Source organism: Brassica napus, chromosome C6 (genome assembly GCF_020379485.1).
Source record: "Brassica napus cultivar Da-Ae chromosome C6, Da-Ae, whole genome shotgun sequence".
NCBI classification, from domain to species: Eukaryota; Viridiplantae; Streptophyta; class Magnoliopsida; order Brassicales; family Brassicaceae; genus Brassica; species Brassica napus.
Window position 1 is genome coordinate 6,264,508 of NC_063449.1, and position 24,145 is coordinate 6,288,652.

The following is a 24,145-nucleotide window of genomic DNA, read 5'->3' on the forward strand; positions in this document are numbered from 1 at the left end:
TTTTGTATAATATCGAGTGAAACAAGTAATTATTTTAGTTAAACCTCTTATAAATCATTTACATACTATCAAAGATTTCAATGTGATCATTAGACTGTTGTTTTGAAACCCCAAATTCTTATTTCTCTAAATTCCGTCGGAAAACCGTCGAAAATTCCGACCAAATTCCAACGGAAAATACCGACGAAATTCCGACGGACTCTAACCCCGACCAATCAAAAGACGTGCAGAAACTCATAGTTTCTCGAGGCTTCCTTTGGCGATATTCTCGAAACATTCCGACGGAATTCCGACGAAATAAATGTGACGAACAGGTTTTGTCGGAATTTCGTCGGAGTTTTTCACTTTACCCGGGAAGAAAATTTGCGAAATTTATTTGATCAACCGCTTAAAATAGAACCGGCCGAATTCCGACGGAAACTGTCCGTCGGTTTATTTTTAATACATAAGCCGACCCTTCTTCTTCTTCCTCATTTTTCTCTTCTCCTCTGCAATCTTTGCGGTCTTACTCCTCTCTCTCTCTCTCACAAATCTGTGACTCCGACCCCAAATCCTCCAAATCTCTTCCCCAATCATGTAAGTCATCTAAACCCTTCTTTAGATTACATTTTTTAGGTTGGAATGTTAGAATTGTGGATTTTAGGTTTTAAATCTGAAGATTTAGGATATAATTGATAGTTTTAGGAGTTATGTGTTGTTAGATTTTGTTTTAGGTTGTTGTTTTGTATGTAGATATAAACTTTTAGATGTTAAGATTTTAGAAATTATATGTTAAATATTTTTATAAGAACATTTTTTGTGTATTTATAATTATTGAAAAGTTTTATTTAAAATATATATATATATATAATGCTTTCAAGTTTTTATTATCTTTTATTGTTTCAAAACGTTTTTTATAATTTTATATAACATTTTAAGCTTTTTATAAACCATTTTAAGTTTCTATAAAAAAAAATATAAGTTTGTTATAATTTATAAAACGTTTTCTGGTTTCTAAAATTTATCAAAACCTTTTTCACCTTTTTAAAAACCTTTTCAATCAATAAAATGTTTTTGCGTTTTTTTTAGATTTAATTAAAACGTTTCTCAGTTAGTACAAAAAGGTTTCAATTACAAAAAGTTTTTAAAAATTTTTAAAAACGTTTTCTCTTTGTTTTAAAATATTTTCAATTTATAAACCGTTTTATATTTTTAAAAATTTATAAAAACATTTATTATAAAGGATTTTAAAAACAATTATACTACAAAAACGTTTTTCTAATTTTAATTATATATATATAAAGAATTAAAAATATTTATTATAAATGATTTTAAAAAAATAATTATCTTAAAAATCGTTTTTCTAATTTTAAAATTATATATATATTTAATGAATTAAAAATATTTATTAAAAATATTTAAATAAAATCTGTTTTATTTTTTTAAATAATTTATAAAGTCCGTAGGAAGTTCGTCGGAAATATGTTCTTCGGAATTTCGTCGGAAATCTATCCGTCGGAATTTCGTCGGAATTCTGTCTGACGGAGTTTCGTCGGAATTTTTTCCGTCGGAATTTTGTCAGAAATATGTCCGTCGGATTTCGTCGGAAATTCGTCAGAAATGTCGACGAAATTCTAACGAAATTTTTATTTCCGACGAGTTATAACCGACGACTGTTTTCGTCGGAAATTTGTCGGAAATGGCTTATTCCGACGGATTTCCGACGAAATCGTCCGTAGGAAACTAGCTGTTTTCTTGTAGTGGCAGCTCTCTTAAGAGAAAAAACTGGTAATGGAAAAAACTTAGAGACCCCCTAAAGACGAAGGTGGAGGGAGTTCAGTTTCCTGCTTCTTGCTGAATAAGCTGATCAAGCCACGAAGGGCCACCAGACCCAACATAAGATTGTGAATGAGCCCCTGTGACAACACTCTCTGCAATGGCTTGTGCTACATTGTTTTTCTGATCAGAGACATAGCATATAGACCATTCCTCAAAGCGGTGCAAGAGAACTAGGATTTGTTGGATCAGAGGTAAGAGGTCCATAAAGTGATAAGGGTTCAAAAGGGACTGTCTCACCTCTATCGAAGAAGCTTTAAATATGAGTTGTTAAGTCAGACTCTCGATTGAAAGCAGAGGAACAGAAAGCTCGACGACTATGATGAATAGGGCGCCCACAACTATCTCTTGTAACCCAGCTGGCTCCCGTAAAAGGTCCCGAACCGACCCAAGCCATTCCGATATTACATTTGATGAAACCCAAGGGAGGCTTATCCATGCATTCTGAGAAATAATAGGCTGAACCTGAGCTTCGACACGTGAGTGATCACCCGAGTTAACCTTGGTCCATATCTCTGCCTCCTCTAGAGCTTTAGAGACAAGGGATGAAGCTGATAAACGACTCTTCTCAAATATTAGAGTGCCTCCCCTTCCAGAGATTCCAAAGGATCCAAGGGAAATAATTGGTATTACTCTGAGACAAGCTCTGTTTTTGGTACCCGCCACTAGATAATGGAGATTGAGAAAGATTGATGAAGGGGAGAAACCTGAGGGAGGAGACTCAATTCGTGCTAGTCTCCAAGCCTCCACTGCTGTAGGACAGAAGAACAATACATGGCAGATCGTTTCAGGCGTCTGACCACAAGCAAGGCAAGTCGTATCATTGTGTATGCCTCTGGACTGGAGACGTTCTGCCACAGACAAAGCTCTCCATAGAAAGTGCTGGATCTTTGGGGAAGTCTTGAGTTTCCAAATACTCTTCCATAATTTCTTTTAAACTTTGGTTAAAAGTATTTTTATATTAGAAATCCTATACAAGTTGCAAATTTTTGAATTAAAATTCATTTTAAACTAATTTTTAGTTTGATGCCTTTTCTTGGTCAAATTTTAGTTTGATGCCTAAGATTTTTATCCTAAACAAAAGAAAGAAAATTAGCTAATTTATATTTCTCTTTTACTCTCCGATTAGAGTAGCAACTACTCTTAAAACTTAAAAGTTCTCTCTAATGGCAATCCTAACAAAGAACTTTTATCATTGTATATTTGTTGGATAACAAGATTCTTTTATCTAGTTTTGATTCATCCGCAGATTTTGACTTACTACTCCAGTATTTTTTAATTTGAATATATCATTTTTTTTATAAATAAAAATAAGCTACATAATATTAAAAAAATAAAATATCATATTTTAGAAAATAAATTTATCTAATGTCAAATTTTTAAATGATACATAACAGTCTATTAAAGTTTACCTTAAAAGAAATCTTAAAAGTATTATATAAAATTGTGAACAACTTCTTTGTGAAAATAACATACGTCGCTGTCTTTATTAAAAAAATATAGCTACTGAAATTTAGTTGTTCAAAATAAAAACTACTGAAATTTTGTGGCAGTGTACACCAATGGTGTCCTTTATAAATTTTGAATGGTAGAAAACAAAGAAAGTTTTGACCAAGTGATCTAGGGCGCTAAATTTTAACCATTTTTAATTAATCTGAAGATATTCCACACCTATAGAAAAATAGAAAATTAGACCCAATATACTAAGAAAAAAAACGCAAATTCACAAACTAACTAAAATCACCTCATCTCTCCTTATTTATCTTTCTATCTCTCTCTATCTTCTCACTAAAAATCTAATTTCCCATTGTTTTTTAGTTATTTCACAAATAACCCTAGAAAAATCTAGACTAATCACCAAATAAAAGTGTATTATATAGATTAATTTTTCTCCGAATATTTAAATAATATCTAAAATATGATCTCGTATCTGTGTAATGAAATGTCTTCAAATCCAAATTAATTAGCTTCCTAAAGTCCACCAGCTTGTGATTCAGATTTTAACATTTTCCGTCTTCTATTTTCCCCAAATTAAAAAGCTTCACATTGGATCATTTTCAGCTTCATGGCCCCATCTCCAAAAATTGAGGTTTTAGTCGATGACTTATTAATTGTTTCAACCGAGACATGAACCTTACTTATTCACTGTGGGTTATCAGGAACTCGCATGCTCAAGTGACAAAAGAAGTCGTTGTAGTTTTGAAGAAGCCTGAAAAACATACAAATGATTTGTCAGAGAAGAAACCGAACCGGAAGTAGTCATGGCGGCTAGAGCATCTCCCAAAAAAAAAATTCTATAACTTCAGATATAGAGTTTTTTGCTTTCCAAATTTTTTTTTTTTAAAACTTTAAATTTAGAATTTCATCTTTTTATTTGCATTTTAGTTCTTATAATTAATTATACATTTCATTTATGTTTCTTAAATATTTTATCATTTATCGTTTTAATCCTTAAAGTTTTATATATCAAAAATATTTCAAGTTTGTTTTTATAAATTCAAAATTTACACATAAATTTTTTTAAAATAAGATTTATAATATTTTAAAACTTGAATTAGACAACAAGAATATTACAAAAGAAACTTAACAAAAAAACTTTTAAAAAGACATGAAGACATAATTATTACACAAATTTTAAAATTACAACAACACTAATAGTCTAGCAAATTTGCTCCGAAACCTCCAAAATCTCTAAATATTGTCCAAACAAATTTTGTATAACCGAAGATGAGCATTACATAAATAATTTTATGAAATAATATGGTATTTTGCTTATTGTTTAATATTTAATTATATATTTCTATTTGAAATTTTATATTTTAATGTAAGATTTTTTAACTAATATTACTGTAATATTTTTATATATGTCTAATTATTTATAATAGTTTTATATATTTATATTAATTATGAAAATATAAAGATCATAGTGTAAAATACGAATAATTTTGAAGTTAAATTTGAAGTTTTACTTTTGAAGAAAAACATCTTAAAACTTCAAATATAGAGTTTTGCAAATTCTAAAATGTAGTTTTTGGAGATGCTCTTGTAAAACAAACAAAGAAATGAGCTTATAATAACCATGTCACTTTTTCGTGATTTGGTATCACTCATATGATATCACAAATCTTTTTTAATATATATTTTTATTATTTCAGTTTAAACATGCTTAACTCTGAAATTTTTATGGACAAGTTATCGACAAGGTAAATGCATTTTAGTGACATATATAAAAAAATCAATTATATCAAGTTTTTCATTTCGTGCCACAAACCAAAATATTATAATTCACTTCTTCTTTCATATCACAGCGTTTTCGTTACTCTCTTGTCATTAGAGTAAGCTCACATGGGGCTCGACGGTGTAGGTTCCACTCTGATACCACTTGTAACACTTCAGCCATTCATGCTAATAGGCTTTCCACACCTGTTAACTTGGCATGTGGGTTTCATTTTGAGTGACGGTCGGTTATTAATTTCTAGAAAGCTCTGGAGACTTGTTGACCGACCATACAATCATCACATGACATTTTTCCATGCTATGGCCTCAACACACACGATATCGTGAATCACTTTTTAATAGTGATAAGTCACTCATCATTTCACTACTTCAACTCAATCACGTTTAATTCTGGAGTTTTTCGTGTTTTGTCACTCACATATAACTTTTGTTTTAATATAATATAAACTATAATTATAAAATTTATATAAAAACAGCATAGAAATTTTATTTTCCGTTTATAACAAAATCTTAGTTAACATTAATTTATAATAATATTATATTACTAATTACAAATTTAATTAATATATTAATAAATAAAACTTCTAACAGCATATTTTATAAATAACACATGAATTAAATGTTAGTTATATACTATGATTTTGTTTTAACAAGATAGATGAAGATGAAATATAAATTCAATAGCAAATGAATAATTATTGTTTTAGAAAAGAATATTTATCCGATTTTATTAATTAATGTAAATAACTAATTAATAAGTCAAAATAAATAATTAATAAAATAGTAATATTATGACTTTTATATATTATATTTTCTTTTGTGACTATTTTAATAGAGTAGATAAAATGGACTTTTTAAGGGTCCAAGATTCAAATCAAAGTAGTATTTTAGATGTCAATCCATTTCTAAGTGTTTCAATGCAAAGAGAATACAAGTTCAAACTTAATCTAAGTGCATTCAGTTAATGAAGTGATTTTATTAAACTAACAAGATTCTAAACAATTAACTAGCAACTTTCAAGCAAATGGATATGGGAGGAGTCATAGATGTAGGAATTTGATTTCAGATGACTAAGATTTAATCTAAAATGACAAAGATTCAATCAACACAATTCCCTAAGTCTAGATAACAATTCTAAGCAAGTTTTTTGTCAAGACAAAATCTCATTTACTCTCATTGATCAAACATCAAATTCTTTTGGTTTGTGTCAATCAAGCAATCATTAAGAACAAATCATTCAACTTTCTAAACTCCCCTAACATCAAATGCCTTTGGTAGGGTAAGCTAAGAGCATGTTGAATTGGCTCAGACATTTCATCGAACACCTTCCGGGCAATGAAATGTCTAGATTTCTAATCTAAAATGGCCAACTCTAGATTAGCAAGGAAACATATTAATCTACTCTAAACATTCTAGACCATCACTTAATCATCCTAATCATCCTAACCCATGAATCCAAACAGAGTCTACTCACTAATCTTCATGATTAACCTTAAACCCATAATAGATTCAAGAGAAATCATGTTAAGAAGATGAGATAGACTCAAATTACTCAAGAAAGAAAGATTATATTACTAAAGATTCAAACTTTCTCCAAAATATCAATGTATTTTTAACAGAAAACAAGATATGATCCATGTTTTTGGTCTAAAACTATTTATAATAGCTTAAAACTTGAATCGGGTCAACCCGACAAACCCGTGTTTGACCCAAGAACAAATGGGTAACTTGGTTTTGATATCGACCGCGGACGGGCTCGGTCCGCGGCCGTGGTCCGCGGCCAATCCACTCCAACAATGACCTCTCGGGTTGAAATCCGCGGACTGCACCAGTCCGCAGTTTGTGTCCGCAGTCCGTCTGCACCAACCTCGACCTTACTGCCTCGAATCCGCGGACCGCTATCGTCCGCGCCCATCGTCCGTGGATTGACCTTCCACTACTGCGGACTGACCTTGTCCGCGGCCGACCCATCTCCATGGCTTTTGTCATGTTTGCTTGTCCAAATCTCCAAACTTCAACCTGAGCCTCTCCAAACCTGAAATACCACATATGTATATGCTATGCACCTAATCAAACTCTAAATGCATCCTAAATGATCTAAATGAGTATGAAAATGATAGGTAAAACATGTAAAATCTCATGACATCAACTCCCCCAAACTTGTCTTTTACTTGTTCACAAGTAAACGTTTAAAAACAAAGTGAGGAAGAGGTTTGAAGATGGAAGCTCATAACCAAAAGAAAACTTTCTAGCCTTCAACTTAACATCCTAAGGGAAACATAGCAAATAGCATGAGCAACTCTCTTAGTTCACTCTAGCTTCTCAAGGCCTATCAAGACTCTTTTATCTCTACACAAGTTGTGATGCCATTCAACGAACAAGTTTCTTAGCCAACCCTCACATTCATTCAAACACACACACACAAGTGAATTCTTGCAAATGGATATTTGACTCAATCATTTGGCTTGATGAGAGAAGATGGTCTAATGTGAAGAAAAATAGGTTTCAAATGCATTTTTTTATAGTGACTCACACTCAAGAATAGAAGCAGAATCATTATGCAAAATTTATCTAAGAAAATGAGCAATTCATGCATACAATGCATTGTTCTCATCATTCTACCATTTACCTAGATGATTTCAAGTTCTACCCCTTCTTTTTCATCATTCCCAAACCCAAAATACACCCACTTTCATCTCTCACCCAACACTCTTTTCTCTCTTTTGATTTAAACCAACTAGGGACATATTACTTTGAATTTAAACTTTTAGATCTTTTTGGCTCAGCTCTTTTCTTTTCTTTTCCCCACTCATTTTTTTTTATTCTCTCTTTTCGTTTTTTTTTTATTTGGGAGAGGGTTCTATTTATACTCTAGAGCTTCTCTTTTCTAACTTTCTTTGTCTCTAGGGGTTTCTTTTCTTTAGGCACTCTTTTTGGTTCATTTCTTTCACTCAATCTCTCTCATTCCCAAAATCAAAAGAATTTAAACTCACAAACCCAACAACCATCCTAGAGGCTAGCCTAAATGAGGTCCTAATGCTAGCCAAAGATGAGAACAACCCATTGTCGCTCCTAATACTCTCAAGATTTTGCACATGACATGCTATCAATAAAATTCCTCATTCAAGCAAATTAATGTTGGCTTTAAAGAATGGTGAGGGTTAATGGGTATGAGAGTGTCATTTGGGTTAACAAAGATTGGTAGAAAGAGAGAAAGATAACCCAAATGTGTATAATATTCATGATCAAGTATGGAAATGCCCATATGCAAGAGAGATTAAGTTCATTAAGCCTTAGTTCATTTGGAGTTGGTTTCAAGAACAATGCCAATCATCAAGTAAGCAACAATTCACTACAGGAAATTGGGGTAGTGATAGCATAATATAGTAGCGTTTAAGTGTGTTTTGCTACGGTTTATATTTTAGTAGCGTTTTGCTTTTTCTAAATGCTACTGATAAGTTTTCAGAAAAACGAGTTTCTCGCGTTTAGTTATCAATAGCACTTTTTTGAAACAAACGCTACCTATGTGAAGCGCGGAAACGTAATTAGTTTGAGCGCCTAAGACTTATCGAAAATTAGAAGCCATTTTCAGACTCCCTCCATAGAAGCTTCATGAACCATTCTTTCCCTCTAACTCTCATTTTTTTCAGATTCCCTCCATCGAACTTTCAGTCTCCATTGAACTTTCAGTCTTCATCTTTTTCTCCCTCTCGTTTCAATCTCCTCCTCTAAACTTTCAGTTTTTGAGATTTCCGTCACTCTCCTCCTCGGTAGCCGAAGAATAAGCTCTAATTAAGGTTCGTCAATCTTAGCGATTGTTCGTTCTCGTTATTTAGGGTTAGAGGGTTTAGATTCGTCGAGCTAATTTCATGTTTCTTTCTTAAAAAAATTAGGGTTCTTTTTTCTGTTTCTCGATTTTTGTTCTATTAGATTCTGATTCTCGATAACCATCTCGATTTTTTGCATTGACACTGTGAAATTGGAGCTGTAATATGGACAAGTCCTGGGTTTGGCTTCCAAGGTATGTTCAAATCTTTTACGCTTGACTATTTCGTAAATGCAAATTAGTTTTTGCAATTGAAGTTTATTTAATCTTTTATGCTTGCTTGATATATTACAGGGCCAGCAATGATTATGAAAAGGGGGCAACTGATTTCGTGAATAAGTCAGCGTTGAGGTTGGGTAATCCTCTTCAAATCTCATGTCCCTGTGTCGACTGTCGGAACATGTGTCACCAAAATCTCAACACAGTCGTGGAGCATTTAGTCATAAGGGGGATGGATAAGAAGTACAAGAGGAATGATTGTTGGAGCGTTCATGGAGAGATAAGAAAGACGCAGACAGATGAGTTTGAAAGTGTTGACCACTTAGAAGCATACGAGTTGTTTAGAACTGCATTCTCTGTTGCTGAAGACAATCTACAAACCGGAGAGCAACCAGAAGTATTTAAAGGTGAAGAAGACTCTGAGTTCAAGAAGAAATTGCAGGATGCAGAAACTCCACTCTACTCCAGCTGTCCCAACTACAGTAAGATATCTGCAATCATGGGATTGTATCACATAAAAGTTAAGAGTGGGATTTCAGAGAATTATTTTGATCAGATTTTGACATTGGTACAAGACATGCTGCCTCAAGGGAATGTCCTTCCAAAGTCCACAGGCGACATCAAGAAATTTCTGAAGATATTTGGGTTTGGTTATGATGTTATTCACGCTTGCAAGAATGATTGTATTCTTTTTCGGAAGCAGTATGAGGATATGGATAGCTGCCCAAGATGTGGTGCTTCAAGATGGGAAGTTGATAAGCGTACGGGGGAAAATAAGATTGGGATTCCAGCAAAGGTACTACGGTATTTTCCTATCAAAGAAAGACTGAAGCGGATGTTTAGATCAAAGAGGATGGCTAAGGATTTGCAATGGCATTTCAGCAATGGTAGTGAAGATGATACCATGCGACACCCGGTGGACTCACTGACTTGGGCTCAGGTTAATGATAAATGGCCAGAGTTTGCTTCTGATCCGAGAAACCTTCGCCTTGGACTATCTACAGATGGTATGAATCCTTTTTCCATTCAGAACACAAAGTACAGCACATGGCCAGTCTTCTTGGTAAACTACAATATGCCTCCCAGTCTGTGCATGAAGGCAGAGAACATAATGTTGAGTCTCCTCATCCCTGGTCCAGCTGCACCAAGCAACAACATCGACGTTTATCTTGCTCCATTGATAGATGATCTGATTGACTTGTGGAATGAAGGTATACAGGCATATGACTCATTATCCAATGAGAATTTCACACTCCGAGCTATTCTGTTGTGGACTATCAGCGACTATCCAGGTTTGGGGACACTTGCTGGTTGTAAAGTGAAAGGGAAACAGGCGTGTACTGTATGTGGAAAGGATACACCTTTCAGGTGGTTGAAATTTAGTCGAAAGATGGTTTATTTAGGCAATAGGAGACGACTGAGGCCAGGGCACCCTTACCGACGCCGCAAAGCATGGTTTGACAATACTGTAGAGGAAGGGACTGCAAGCAGAATTCAAACCGGATCTGACATATTTGAGATGCTCAAGGACTTGAAGAATGATTTTGGAAAACCTTTAGAGAAGAAAGGCAAGAAGAGAAAATCTACTGTGGATGAAGATGATGAGATTGGAGGTGAAGAATATGAAGAAGATACTGACCAATGGAGGTGGAAGAAACGGTCAATTCTATTCGACTTACCTTACTGGAAGGTAGTACTTTCTCAATATCACTGTGATTGAACTATATATATATATATATATATGTTTACCACGTTCTAACCGTTTCTAATTATTTCATGTATTAGGATATGCCGGTACGTCATAACATTGACGTAATGCATGTGGAAAAGAATGTGTCTGACGCCATACTATCCATGTTGATGCATAGTGCAAAGTCAAAAGATGGTGTTAAAGCTAGGCAAGATTTAGAAGATATGGGGATTCGCAGCTCCTTACACACTGAGGTACGTGGAAAAAGGACATACCTACCTCCAGCTTCTTATTGGTTGACGAAGGATGAGAAGAAGATATTTTGCAAGAGGTTATCTGAATTCAGAAGACCAGATGGCTATTGTGCTAATATTGCAAATTGTGTTTCCATGGATCCTCCTCAGATTAATGGTTTAAAGTCACATGATCATCATGTTCTTCTGCAAAACCTATTACCTGTTGCATTGCGAAAATTGCTTCCTAAAGGTCCTAAGATTGCAGTGACTAGATTATGCAACTTCTTCTGCAGACTGTGTCAGCGTGTGATTGATCCTGAAAAGCTACTGGAACTAGAGAGTGAGCTTGTTGAGACAATGTGTCAGATGGAGCGGTTCTTTCCCCCATCACTCTTTGATATAATGTTCCACCTCCCTATACATCTAGCTAGAGAGGCACGCTTGGGAGGGCCAGTACACTTTAGATGGATGTATCCATTTGAAAGGTAATATTATTTTGTTTACCTCTTTCAATATTATCTTTGTTGTGATAAATATTTGACAAGAGCTGTTATTTTTTTGATCTTTAGGTACATGAAAACACTTAAGTCCTACGTTAAAAATTTTGCACGACCAGAAGCATGTATGGCTGAGGGTTACATGGCAGCAGAATGTATTGCCTTCTGCATGAAATTTCTTCAAAAATCTGTACCAGTTAATCAACCTGCGAGTCGTAATGAAGATGTTGATTTAGATGATGACATCCTTGAAGGCCGTCCAATCCAGAGATCCAAAGATGTTCTACTTTCTGATAAAGAGCGAGACATCGCACATAGATATGTTCTAATGAACACAACAGTTATGGAGCCATATATTGAGTAAGTGGATAAATTGAATACGTAATATTTATGATTGTATATGTGTGTTTATATTTATTGTTACTGCTATGTCAGTATGCATTTGGAAGCGTTGCAAGAGAAAGATCCTCGTTGTCGGCAAAATCAGACTCTGTTATGGAAGTTACATGTGGAACAGTTTACACAATGGGTAAAGGATAAGGTATATGTAGCAGTGGAGATGGAGTTTTCTTTACTCACTTTTATTGTTTTTAGCACTAACACCATCTTATCTCTGTTGTCATCAGATTTATTCTAACCCAGAGGAGCAGTCGAAAAAGCTAAAATGGTTAGCATTTGGACCAAGAAATTCAGTTGCAAGGTACAAAGGCTTAATCATCAATGGACATCGCTTTCAGATAGAGTCGCTAAAGAGGAAGACTCAGAACAGTGGGGTAGCATATGATGCTTTCAGTATGTGTAGATCGAGTGCAAAAGATAGTAAACATATGGCAGATATAGTATCCTACTACGGAGTGATAGAAGAGATTATACTACTCGACTACCATATGTTCCACGTCCCACTCTTCAGGTGTAAGTGGGCCAACAAAGGGCATGGTTTGAAGGTGGAAGATGGTTTTACGGTTGTGAACTTCCACTTAAGCCAAGCAGCATTCCAAAAAGATCCATACATTCTGCCGTCACAAGCAAAACAAGTGTTTAACACTCTCGGTGAGCATATTGGAGATGGTTTTACGGTTGAATTTAACACTCTCGGTGAGCATATTGGAGATGTCTCAGTGCTACTTTCATCCTTTCTGGGTATTCTTGTGAGAGAGCATGTACCAGTGTTACTCGAAGACTGGAGGCAACTCGATGAACTTACAAGAGACACAATGTGGGAGGAAATTCAGGTATTATTTAATGTTTATACAAGTAACCAGTAGCATGACATGGCAATGATAAGTGATAATTTCTGATTTTTTTGTAGGCAAGGTTCAACTTGAAAGAACAATGGCAAAAGGATGCTATTATAAAACAAATGGGTGGTCTCTTCAGGGCATCAAAATCACGGCTGGTGGCCAATATCCGTGCTATAAGTAGCAGGGAAAAAATTATTAACTTAAAACCAAGCAATATTCCCTCTTTGGCAACTTGGCTAAATTGGGTGAAGAGCAAGAAAGGAGAAGATTTTAAGGTTGCTTATGTATACATATTTTCTCTAATGTTATGTGTGTGTATAGAGACAACGAAGCCTAATCTTTGGTTTTCTTTTGAAGAAAACAAGTGCCCACTTCAGGGAATTGCGTAGGAGTCAGATCCCGCACACTACAGGACGCAGAGGAATGGTTCGTCTAACTCATAAAATGGTATGTTTCTGTCATATAAAGTGTACAAGATCTGTAGTGAATTAAATAGTCTAATCTGGCATTTTCTGTTTCTGGTAATTGTAGAAGAAGCAGAGCAAGGAGCCTGAAAAGGTTACTAGAAGTAAGGTTTGGATTGAAGCACACACACATAAAGATGGGAGACCCGCGAGACCAGAATTTGAAGAAACCATTGTGAGCAATAAACTTCTCATGTGATGTCTTACTATATTTATATTCTCTAACTCATATCACATATTTGAAACAGGAAAAAATCAAAACAATTGATAGTGAGCTCGACTCCACTGCTAGCACGAATATTAAAGAAGATGCTGTGAGTAAAGTCTTAGGACAAGACAGACCAGGAAGAGTTAGAGGTCTAGGCCGAGGGATTACTGCATCAAAGTTAGCTATATTGGCAGCTAGAGACACACACGTCATGAAGCTTGAGGCCAAACAAGCAGAACTAGTGGATGTAGTTCGTGGCTTGCAGGAACAACTTCATAACTTGACTGAATCAAGGAGAGTTGAAGTTGGGTCTACCTCTGAAGTGAATACTGATGTTTACAAAGGGGGCCGTGGATGTCAGATTTTGGATTGGTGTGTAGAGGAAGAGGTTGTTATTGGGGAAGGAGAGTTTGTTTCATCTGACGCAGCGTACAAGATTGGACGCATTCCAATAGGTCCTAACACGGCTGCTATTATTGTCAAGTCATATGAGGAGCAAGAAGCAGGGCCACTGTGGAGGCCTTCAGTAATTGTCAGAACACTGAGGCAAGCTGTTGGACAAGTTATCGCATGGCCAGTAGATAGGTTCATATTGGACAGTGAAATGGACTCTCCAACTCATAAGACTGCTGGTTCTGCGGTATGTATTTCTCGGTCTCTTTTGTTAAATTGTATGTGAAACTGAAAGTTGAATTTATTACTTCTTTTTTTCTACTAAGGTGACAAGTGATGATAAGATAAACATATATGATTGGAATTCAACTGGTGTAATTGTTGCTGAGGGTCGTTTGTGTTCGACGGACCCAGATGATCTGGTAAACGACATCCCACTAGGTCCAGGTGCTGCTATTGTGAAGGTTGATGTGGCAGTTGTTGAAGATGCATATCAATGGAGACCAGTTTCTGATGAAATGTTTCTGATGAGTCATGCAGTTAAGATGAAAATCTCATGGCCTCAAAATAAGATTCAACAGATTAGTCAGCAAGCCATGAAGGAGACGATATCAAAGAATAGCTCTCCCAAGGTAATATTCTAAAGCCTCTCAGTTTTAAAGCTTAAATAATTAATTTCTGTGTTTATTGCCATTTGATGAACTGTCTCTAATTGTCATTTCTAGAGTGTAAGTCACAGCTCTGATAGCAGCAAAAGTGGTAAAAGAAAGTGCATCCTCTTAGATTGCGAAGGGTCTGGCAATAAGGTGGCTGAAGGTAGAGTTTTTTCAACCGATCCAGAAGCTAAAGTTCATTTTGTCCCCTTGGGTCCCAATGCAAGCAAGGTATGGGTCGATGTCGTTAAAATTGGAGAAGCACCTGTTTGGAGAGGAAATTCAGAGATTCAGTTCATTGATGATGCTTTAGGTGTTCCAATAGCTTGGCCTAATGAATTTCTCATTATCTGTTGAATTAGAGAATGAACTTGTTGTTGGATATCTTTTTATGAATTATGTATGATACTTTGGCTTTTAATCTGATATTTTAGTGTTTTTAATTTCGTTAATTAAATTGCACCAATACTGTCCTGGTTCTCGTTGTCCATAATATATAGCACATCAGTCAATAGCGAAAGTAATAACGCTACATTTACACAAAATTTGCAAGCATATAACTTTATAGTAACAAATAAATACCGCTATTATAAATAAAATAATTGCAGAGACGAACCGCTATCAAAGAATAAGATTACATAGCATTCTAAAAAACCGCTACAAAAAGTCTATTATTTTTGGTTGCGTGTTGGTTCATAGCGCTTCTAAGACCGCTACGATTTAAATCGGTAGCGCTTATCCGACGCTACTAATAAGGGATTTTCCTGTTTGTTTTTATAAATTCAAAATTTACACATAAATTTTTTTAAAATAAGATTTATAATACTTTAAAACTTGAATTAGACAACAAGAATATTACAAAAGAAACTTAACAAAAAAACTTTAAAAAAGACATGAAGACATAATTATTACACAAATTTTAAAATTACAACAACACTAATAGTCTATCAAATTTGCTCCGAAACCTCCAAAATCTCTAAATATTGTCCAAACAAATTTTGTATAGCCGAAGATGAGCATTACATAAATAATTTTATGAAATAATATGGTATTTTGCTTATTGTTTAATATTTAATTATATATTTCTATTTGAAATTTTATATTTTAATGTAAGATTTTTTAACTAATATTACTGTAATATTTTTATATATGTCTAATTATTTATAATAGTTTTATATATTTATATTAATTATGAAAATATAAAGATCATAGTATAAAATACAAATAATTTTGAAGTTAAATTTGAAGTTTTACTTTTGAAGAAAAACATCTTAAAACTTCAAATATAGAGTTTTGCAAATTCTAAAATGTAGAATTTTTTTTTGGAGATGCTCTTGTAAAACAAACAAAGAAATGAGCTTATAATAACCATGTCACTTTTTCGTGATTTGGTATCACTCATATGATATCACAAATCTTTTTTAATATATATTTTTATTATTTCAGTTTAAACATGCTTAACTCTGAAATTTTTATGGACAAGTTATCGACAAGGTAAATGCATTTTAGTGACATATATAAAAAAATCAATTATATCAAGTTTTTCATTTCGTGCCACAAACCAAAATATTATAATTCACTTCTTCTTTCATATCACAGCGTTTTCGTTACTCTCTTGTCATTAGAGTAAGCTCACATGGGGCTCGACGGTGTAGGTTCCACTCTGATACCACTTGTAACACTTCAGCCATTCATGCTAATAGGCTTTCCACACCTGTTAACTTGGCATGTGGGTTTCATTTTGAGTGACGGTCGGTTATTAATTTCTAGAAAGCTCTGGAGACTTGTTGACCGACCATACAATCATCACATGACATTTTTCCATGCTATGGCCTCAACACACACGATATCGTGAATCACTTTTTAATAGTGATAAGTCACTCATCATTTCACTACTTCAACTCAATCACGTTTAATTCTGGAGTTTTTCGTGTTTTGTCACTCACATATAACTTTTGTTTTAATATAATATAAACTATAATTATAAAATTTATATAAAAACAGCATAGAAATTTTATTTTCCGTTTATAACAAAATCTTAGTTAACATTAATTTATAATAATATTATATTACTAATTACAAATTTAATTAATATATTAATAAATAAAACTTCTAACAGCATATTTTATAAATAGCACATGAATTAAATGTTAGTTATATACTATGATTTTGTTTTAACAAGATAGATGAAGATGAAATATAAATTCAATAGCAAATGAATAATTATTGTTTTAGAAAAGAATATTTATCCGATTTTATTAATTAATGTAAATAACTAATTAATAAGTCAAAATAAATAATTAATAAAATAGTAATATTATGACTTTTATATATTATATTTTCTTTTGTGACTATTTTAATAGAGTAGATAAAATGGACTTTTTAAGGGTCCAAGATTCAAATCAAAGTAGTATTTTAGAGTTCAATCCATTTCTAAGTGTTTCAATGCAAAGAGAATACAAGTTCAAACTTAATCTAAGTGCATTCAGTTAATGAAGTGATTTTATTAAACTAACAAGATTCTAAACAATTAACTAGCAACTTTCAAGCAAATGGATATGGGAGGAGTCATAGATGTAGGAATTTGATTTCAGATGACTAAGATTTAATCTAAAATGACAAAGATTCAATCAACACAATTCCCTAAGTCTAGATAACAATTCTAAGCAAGTTCTTTGTCAAGACAAAATCTCATTTACTCTCATTGATCAAACATCAAATTCTTTTGGTTTGTGTCAATCAAGCAATCATTAAGAACAAATCATTCAACTTTCTAAACTCCCCTAACATCAAATGCCTTTGGTAGGGTAAGCTAAGAGCATGTTGAATTGGCTCAGACATTTCATCGAACACCTTCCGGGCAATGAAATGTCTAGATTTCTAATCTAAAATGGCCAACTCTAGATTAGCAAGGAAACATATTAATCTACTCTAAACATTCTAGATCATCACTTAATCATCCTAATCATCCTAACCCATGAATCCAAACAGAATCTACTCACTAATCTTCATGATTAACCTTAAACCCATAATAGATTCAAGAGAAATCATGTTAAGAAGATGAGATAGACTCAAATTACTCAAGAAAGAAAGATTATATTACTAAAGATTCAAACTTTCTCCAAAATATCAATGTATTTTTAACAGAAAACAAGATATGATCCATGTTTTTGGTCTAAAACTATTTATAATAGTTTAAAACTTGAATCGGGTCAACCCGACAAACCCGTGTCTGACCCAAGAACAAATGGGTAACTTGGTTTTGATATCGACCGCGGACGGGCTCGGTCCGCGGACGGCCTCGGTCCGCGGCCGTGGTCCGCGGCCAATCCACTCCAACAATGACCTCTCGGGTTGAAATCCGCGGACTGCACCAGTCCGCAGTTTGTGTCCGCAGTCCGTCTGCACCAACCTCGACCTTACTGCCTCGAATCCGCGGACCGCTATCGTCCGCGCCCATCGTCTGTGGATTGACCTTCCACTACTGCGGACTGACCTTGTCCGCGGCCGACCCATCTCCATGGCTTTTGTCATGTTTGCTTGTCCAAATCTCCAAACTTCAACCTGAGCCTCTCCAAACCTGAAATACCACATATGTATATGCTATGCACCTAATCAAACTCTAAATGCATCCTAAATGATCTAAATGAGTATGAAAATGATAGGTAAAACATGTAAAATCTCATGACATCAACTCCCCCAAACTTGTCTTTTACTTGTCCACAAGTAAACGTTTAAAAACAAAGTGAGGAAGAGGTTTGAAGATGGAAGCTCATAACCAAAAGAAAACTTTCTAGCCTTCAACTTAACATCCTAAGGGAAACATAGCAAATAGCATGAGCAACTCTCTTAGTTCACTCTAGCTTCTCAAGGCCTATCAAGACTCTTTTATCTCTACACAAGTTGTGATGCCATTCAACGAACAAGTTTCTTAGCCAACCCTCACATTCATTCAAACACACACACACAAGTGAATTCTTGCAAATGGATATTTGACTCAATCATTTGGCTTGATGAGAGAAGATGGTCTAATGTGAAGAAAAATAGGTTTCAAATGCATTTTTTTATAGTGACTCACACTCAAGAATAGAAGCAGAATCATTATGCAAAATTTATCTAAGAAAATGAGCAATTCATGCATACAATGCATTGTTCTCATCATTCTACCATTTACCTAGATGATTTCAAGTTCTACCCCTTCTTTTTCATCATTCCCAAACCCAAAATACACCCACTTTCATCTCTCACCCAACACTCTTTTCTCTCTTTTGATTTAAACCAACTAGGGACATATTACTTTGAATTTAAACTTTTAGATCTTTTTGGCTCAGCTCTTTTCTTTTCTTTTCCCCACTCATTTTTTTTATTCTCTCTTTTCGTTTTTTTTTTATTTGGGAGAGGGTTCTATTTATACTCTAGAGCTTCTCTTTTCTAACTTTCTTTGTCTCTAGGGGTTTCTTTTCTTTAGGCACTCTTTTTGGTTCATTTCTTTCACTCAATCTCTCTCATTCCCAAAATCAAAAGAATTTAAACTCACAAACCCAACAACCATCCTAGAGGCTAGCCTAAATGAGGTCCTAATGCTAGCCAAAGATGAGAACAACCCATTGTCGCTCCTAATACTCTCAAGATTTTGCACATGACATGCTATCAATAAAATTCCTCATTCAAGCAAATTAATGTTGGCTTTAAAGAATGGTGAGGGTTAATGGGTATGAGAGTGTCATTTGGGTTAACAAAGATTGGTAGAAAGAGAGAAAGATAACCCAAATGTGTATAATATTCATGATCAAGTATGCAAATGCCCATATGCAAGAGAGATTAAGTTCATTAAGCCTTAGTTCATTTGGAGTTGGTTTCAAGAACAATGCCAATCATCAAGTAAGCAACAATTCACTACAGGAAATTGGGGTAGTGATAGCATAATATAGTAGCGTTTAAGTGTGTTTTGCTACGGTTTATATTTTAGTAGCGTTTTGCTTTTTCTAAATGCTACTGATAAGTTTTCAGAAAAACAAGTTTCTCGCGTTTAGTTATCAATAGCACTTTTTTGAAACAAACGCTACCTATGTGAAGTGCGGAAACGTAATTAGTTTGAGCGCCTAAGACTTATCGAAAATTAGAAGCCATTTTCAGACTCCCTCCATAGAAGCTTCATGAACCATTCTTTCCCTCTAACTCTCATTTTTTTCAGATTCCCTCCATCGAACTTTCAGTCTCCATTGAACTTTCAGTCTTCATCTTTTTCTCCCTCTCGTTTCAATCTCCTCCTCTAAACTTTCAGTTTTTGAGATTTCCGTCACTCTCCTCCTCGGTAGCCGAAGAATAAGCTCTAATTAAGGTTCGAAAATCTTAGCGATTGTTCGTTCTCGTTATTTAGGGTTAGAGGGTTTAGATTCGTCGAGCTAATTTCATGTTTCTTTCTTAAAAAAATTAGGGTTCTTTTTTTTGTTTCTCGATTTTTGTTCTATTAGATTCTGATTCTCGAAAACCATCTCGATTTTTTGCATTGACACTGTGAAATTGGAGCTGTAATATGGACAAGTCCTGGGTTTGGCTTCCAAGGTATGTTCAAATCTTTTACGCTTGACTATTTCGTAAATGCAAATTAGTTTTTGCAATTGAAGTTTATTTAATCTTTTATGCTTGCTTGATATATTACAGGGCCAGCAATGATTATGAAAAGGGGGCAACTGATTTCGTGAATAAGTCAGCGTTGAGGTTGGGTAATCCTCTTCAAATCTCATGTCCCTGTGTCGACTGTCGGAACATGTGTCACCAAAATCTCAACACAGTCGTGGAGCATTTAGTCATAAGGGGGATGGATAAGAAGTACAAGAGGAATGATTGTTGGAGCGTTCATGGAGAGATAAGAAAGACGCAGACAGATGAGTTTGAAAGTGTTGACCACTTAGAAGCATACGAGTTGTTTAGAACTGCATTCTCTGTTGCTGAAGACAATCCACAAACCGGAGAGCAACCAGAAGTATTTAAAGGTGAAGAAGACTCTGAGTTCAAGAAGAAATTGCAGGATGCAGAAACTCCACTCTACTCCAGCTGTCCCAACTACAGTAAGATATCTGCAATCATGGGATTGTATCACATAAAAGTTAAGAGTGGGATTTCAGAGAATTATTTTGATCAGATTTTGACATTGGTACAAGACATGCTGCCTCAAGGGAATGTCCTTCCAAAGTCCACAGGCGACATCAAGAAATTTCTGAAGATATTTGGGTTTGGTTATGATGTTATTCACGCTTGCAAGAATGATTGTATTCTTTTTCGGAAGCAGTATGAGGATATGGATAGCTGCCCAAGATGTGGTGCTTCAAGATGGGAAGTTGATAAGCGTACGGGGGAAAATAAGATTGGGATTCCAGCAAAGGTACTACGGTATTTTCCTATCAAAGAAAGACTGAAGCGGATGTTTAGATCAAAGAGGATGGCTAAGGATTTGCAATGGCATTTCAGCAATGGTAGTGAAGATGATACCATGCGACACCCGGTGGACTCACTGACTTGGGCTCAGGTTAATGATAAATGGCCAGAGTTTGCTTCTGATCCGAGAAACCTTCGCCTTGGACTATCTACAGATGGTATGAATCCTTTTTCCATTCAGAACACAAAGTACAGCACATGGCCAGTCTTCTTGGTAAACTACAATATGCCTCCCAGTCTGTGCATGAAGGCAGAGAACATAATGTTGAGTCTCCTCATCCCTGGTCCAGCTGCACCAAGCAACAACATCGACGTTTATCTTGCTCCATTGATAGATGATCTGATTGACTTGTGGAATGAAGGTATACAGGCATATGACTCATTATCCAATGAGAATTTCACACTCCGAGCTATTCTGTTGTGGACTATCAGCGACTATCCAGGTTTGGGGACACTTGCTGGTTGTAAAGTGAAAGGGAAACAGGCGTGTACTGTATGTGGAAAGGATACACCTTTCAGGTGGTTGAAATTTAGTCGAAAGATGGTTTATTTGGGCAATAGGAGACGACTGAGGCCAGGGCACCCTTACCGACGCCGCAAAGCATGGTTTGACAATACTGTAGAGGAAGGGACTGCAAGCAGAATTCAAACCGGATCTGACATATTTGAGATGCTCAAGGACTTGAAGAATGATTTTGGAAAACCTTTAGAGAAGAAAGGCAAGAAGAGAAAATCTACTGTGGATGAAGATGATGAGATTGGAGGTGAAGAATATGAAGAAGATACTGACCAATGGAGGTGGAAGAAACGGTCAATTCTATTCGACTTACCTTACTGGAAGGTAGTACTTTCTCAATATCACTGTGATTGAACTATATATATATATATATATGTTTACCACGTTCTAACCGTTTCTAATTATTTCATGTATTAGGATATGCCGGTACGTCATAACATTGACGTAATGCATGTGGAAAAGAATGTGTCTGACGCCATACTATCCATGTTGATGCATAGTGCAAAGTCAAAAGATGGTGTTAAAGCTAGGCAAGATTTAGAAGATATGGGGATTCGCAGCTCCTTACACACTGAGGTACGTGGAAAAAGGACATACCTACCTCCAGCTTCTTATTGGTTGACGAAGGATGAGAAGAAGATATTTTGCAAGAGGTTATCTGAATTCAGAAGACCAGATGGCTATTGTGCTAATATTGGAAATTGTGTTTCCATGGATCCTCCTCAGATTAATGGTTTAAAGTCACATGATCATCATGTTCTTCTGCAAAACCTATTACCTGTTGCATTGCGAAAATTGCTTCCTAAAGGTCCTAAGATTGCAGTGACTAGATTATGCAACTTCTTCTGCAGACTGTGTCAGCGTGTGATTGATCCTGAAAAGCTACTGGAACTAGAGAGTGAGCTTGTTGAGACAATGTGTCAGATGGAGCGGTTCTTTCCCCCATCACTCTTTGATATAATGTTCCACCTCCCTATACATCTAGCTAGAGAGGCACGCTTGGGAGGGCCAGTACACTTTAGATGGATGTATCCATTTGAAAGGTAATATTATTTTGTTTACCTCTTTCAATATTATCTTTGTTGTGATAAATATTTGACAAGAGCTGTTATTTTTTTGATCTTTAGGTACATGAAAACACTTAAGTCCTACGTTAAAAATTTTGCACGACCAGAAGCATGTATGGCTGAGGGTTACATGGCAGCAGAATGTATTGCCTTCTGCATGAAATTTCTTCAAAAATCTGTACCAGTTAATCAACCTGCGAGTCGTAATGAAGATGTTGATTTAGATGATGACATCCTTGAAGGCCGTCCAATCCAGAGATCCAAAGATGTTCTACTTTCTGATAAAGAGCGAGACATCGCACATAGATATGTTCTAATGAACACAACAGTTATGGAGCCATATATTGAGTAAGTGGATAAATTGAATAGTAATATTTATGATTGTATATGTGTGTTTATATTTATTGTTACTGCTATGTCAGTATGCATTTGGAAGCGTTGCAAGAGAAAGATCCTCGTTGTCGGCAAAATCAGACTCTGTTATGGAAGTTACATGTGGAACAGTTTACACAATGGGTAAAGGATAAGGTATATGTAGCAGTGGACATGGAGTTTTCTTTACTCACTTTTATTGTTTTTAGCACTAACACCATCTTATCTCTGTTGTCATCAGATTTATTCTAACCCAGAGGAGCAGTCGAAAAAGCTAAAATGGTTAGCATTTGGACCAAGAAATTCAGTTGCAAGGTACAAAGGCTTAATCATCAATGGACATCGCTTTCAGATAGAGTCGCTAAAGAGGAAGACTCAGAACAGTGGGGTAGCATATGATGCTTTCAGTATGTGTAGATCGAGTGCAAAAGATAGTAAACATATGGCAAATATAGTATCCTACTACGGAGTGATAGAAGAGATTATACTACTCGACTACCATATGTTCCACGTCCCACTCTTCAGGTGTAAGTGGGCCAACAAAGGGCATGGTTTGAAGGTGGAAGATGGTTTTACGGTTGTGAACTTCCACTTAAGCCAAGCAGCATTCCAAAAAGATCCATACATTCTGCCGTCACAAGCAAAGCAAGTGTTTAACACTCTCGGTGAGCATATTGGAGATGGTTTTACGGTTGAATTTAACACTCTCGGTGAGCATATTGGAGATGTCTCAGTGCTACTTTCATCCTTTCTGGGTATTCTTGTGAGAGAGCATGTACCAGTGTTACTCGAAGACTGGAGGCAACTCGATGACAGAGATACCCAAAAGAAAGAATAAATGCAAAGAAAAACTGGTATATACAATGGAAATGTTGGAGTGGTACCTCAAGCGGAGAGTGGAGAAGGAGGATCCTTCCCACTTGTGGGAACCGAATTCGCACTGTCGATTTTCGTTTAAATAAGAAAACTAGGAAAGCCCTAATTTCCCAGAGGTCCCGGATATCTGCTAATACCACACGCCAAGCAATCAAAACACAAGAATAACAACGATAAAGTATAAGAAATCGAAAAGAGAGTAAAGTAGATCTTATTCTGAATTCGCGTTTGAGCGTTACAACAAAGTAAGAGCCTAGGCTACGAGAGCTGTCGGCGAGATTCCTAGTTCTAAAACCCTAAGACGGCAATAACCTAGTTGAGTCGCAGCTCGAATAACAAAAACGGAAATATGCCTAATTGCTCTAAGTGCTAAGTTTGCTCTGAGAAAATCTTCCC

The 24,145-nt window shown here is 35.3% G+C and overlaps 3 protein-coding genes across 3 annotated transcripts; all 3 read left to right on the forward strand.

Annotated features, from left to right (window-relative positions):
- Positions 1–9,044: 9,044 nt before the first annotated feature.
- Positions 9,045–12,672, forward strand: LOC106424396. The gene is made up of 7 exons (XM_022704222.2): positions 9,045–9,073; positions 9,173–10,787; positions 10,883–11,508; positions 11,593–11,880; positions 11,956–12,061; positions 12,147–12,596; positions 12,640–12,672. Exons 1-7 carry the CDS (start codon positions 9,045–9,047, stop codon positions 12,670–12,672), a joined length of 3,147 nt encoding a protein of 1,048 aa, XP_022559943.2.
- LOC106424417 lies at positions 12,641–15,246 on the forward strand. The gene is made up of 7 exons (XM_013865173.3): positions 12,641–12,752; positions 12,830–13,036; positions 13,119–13,208; positions 13,293–13,400; positions 13,474–14,073; positions 14,153–14,458; positions 14,552–15,246. The coding sequence occupies exons 1-7, from the start codon at positions 12,735–12,737 to the stop codon at positions 14,834–14,836; spliced, it is 1,614 nt and encodes a 537-aa protein (XP_013720627.2). The 5' UTR covers positions 12,641–12,734; the 3' UTR covers positions 14,837–15,246.
- Positions 15,247–20,015: 4,769 nt separating this feature from the next.
- Positions 20,016–23,711, forward strand: LOC125588300. Its single transcript, XM_048759582.1, has 6 exons — positions 20,016–20,044; positions 20,144–21,758; positions 21,852–22,477; positions 22,562–22,849; positions 22,924–23,029; positions 23,115–23,711. The coding sequence occupies exons 1-6, from the start codon at positions 20,016–20,018 to the stop codon at positions 23,709–23,711; spliced, it is 3,261 nt and encodes a 1,086-aa protein (XP_048615539.1).
- The last annotated feature ends 434 nt before the right edge of the window (positions 23,712–24,145 follow it).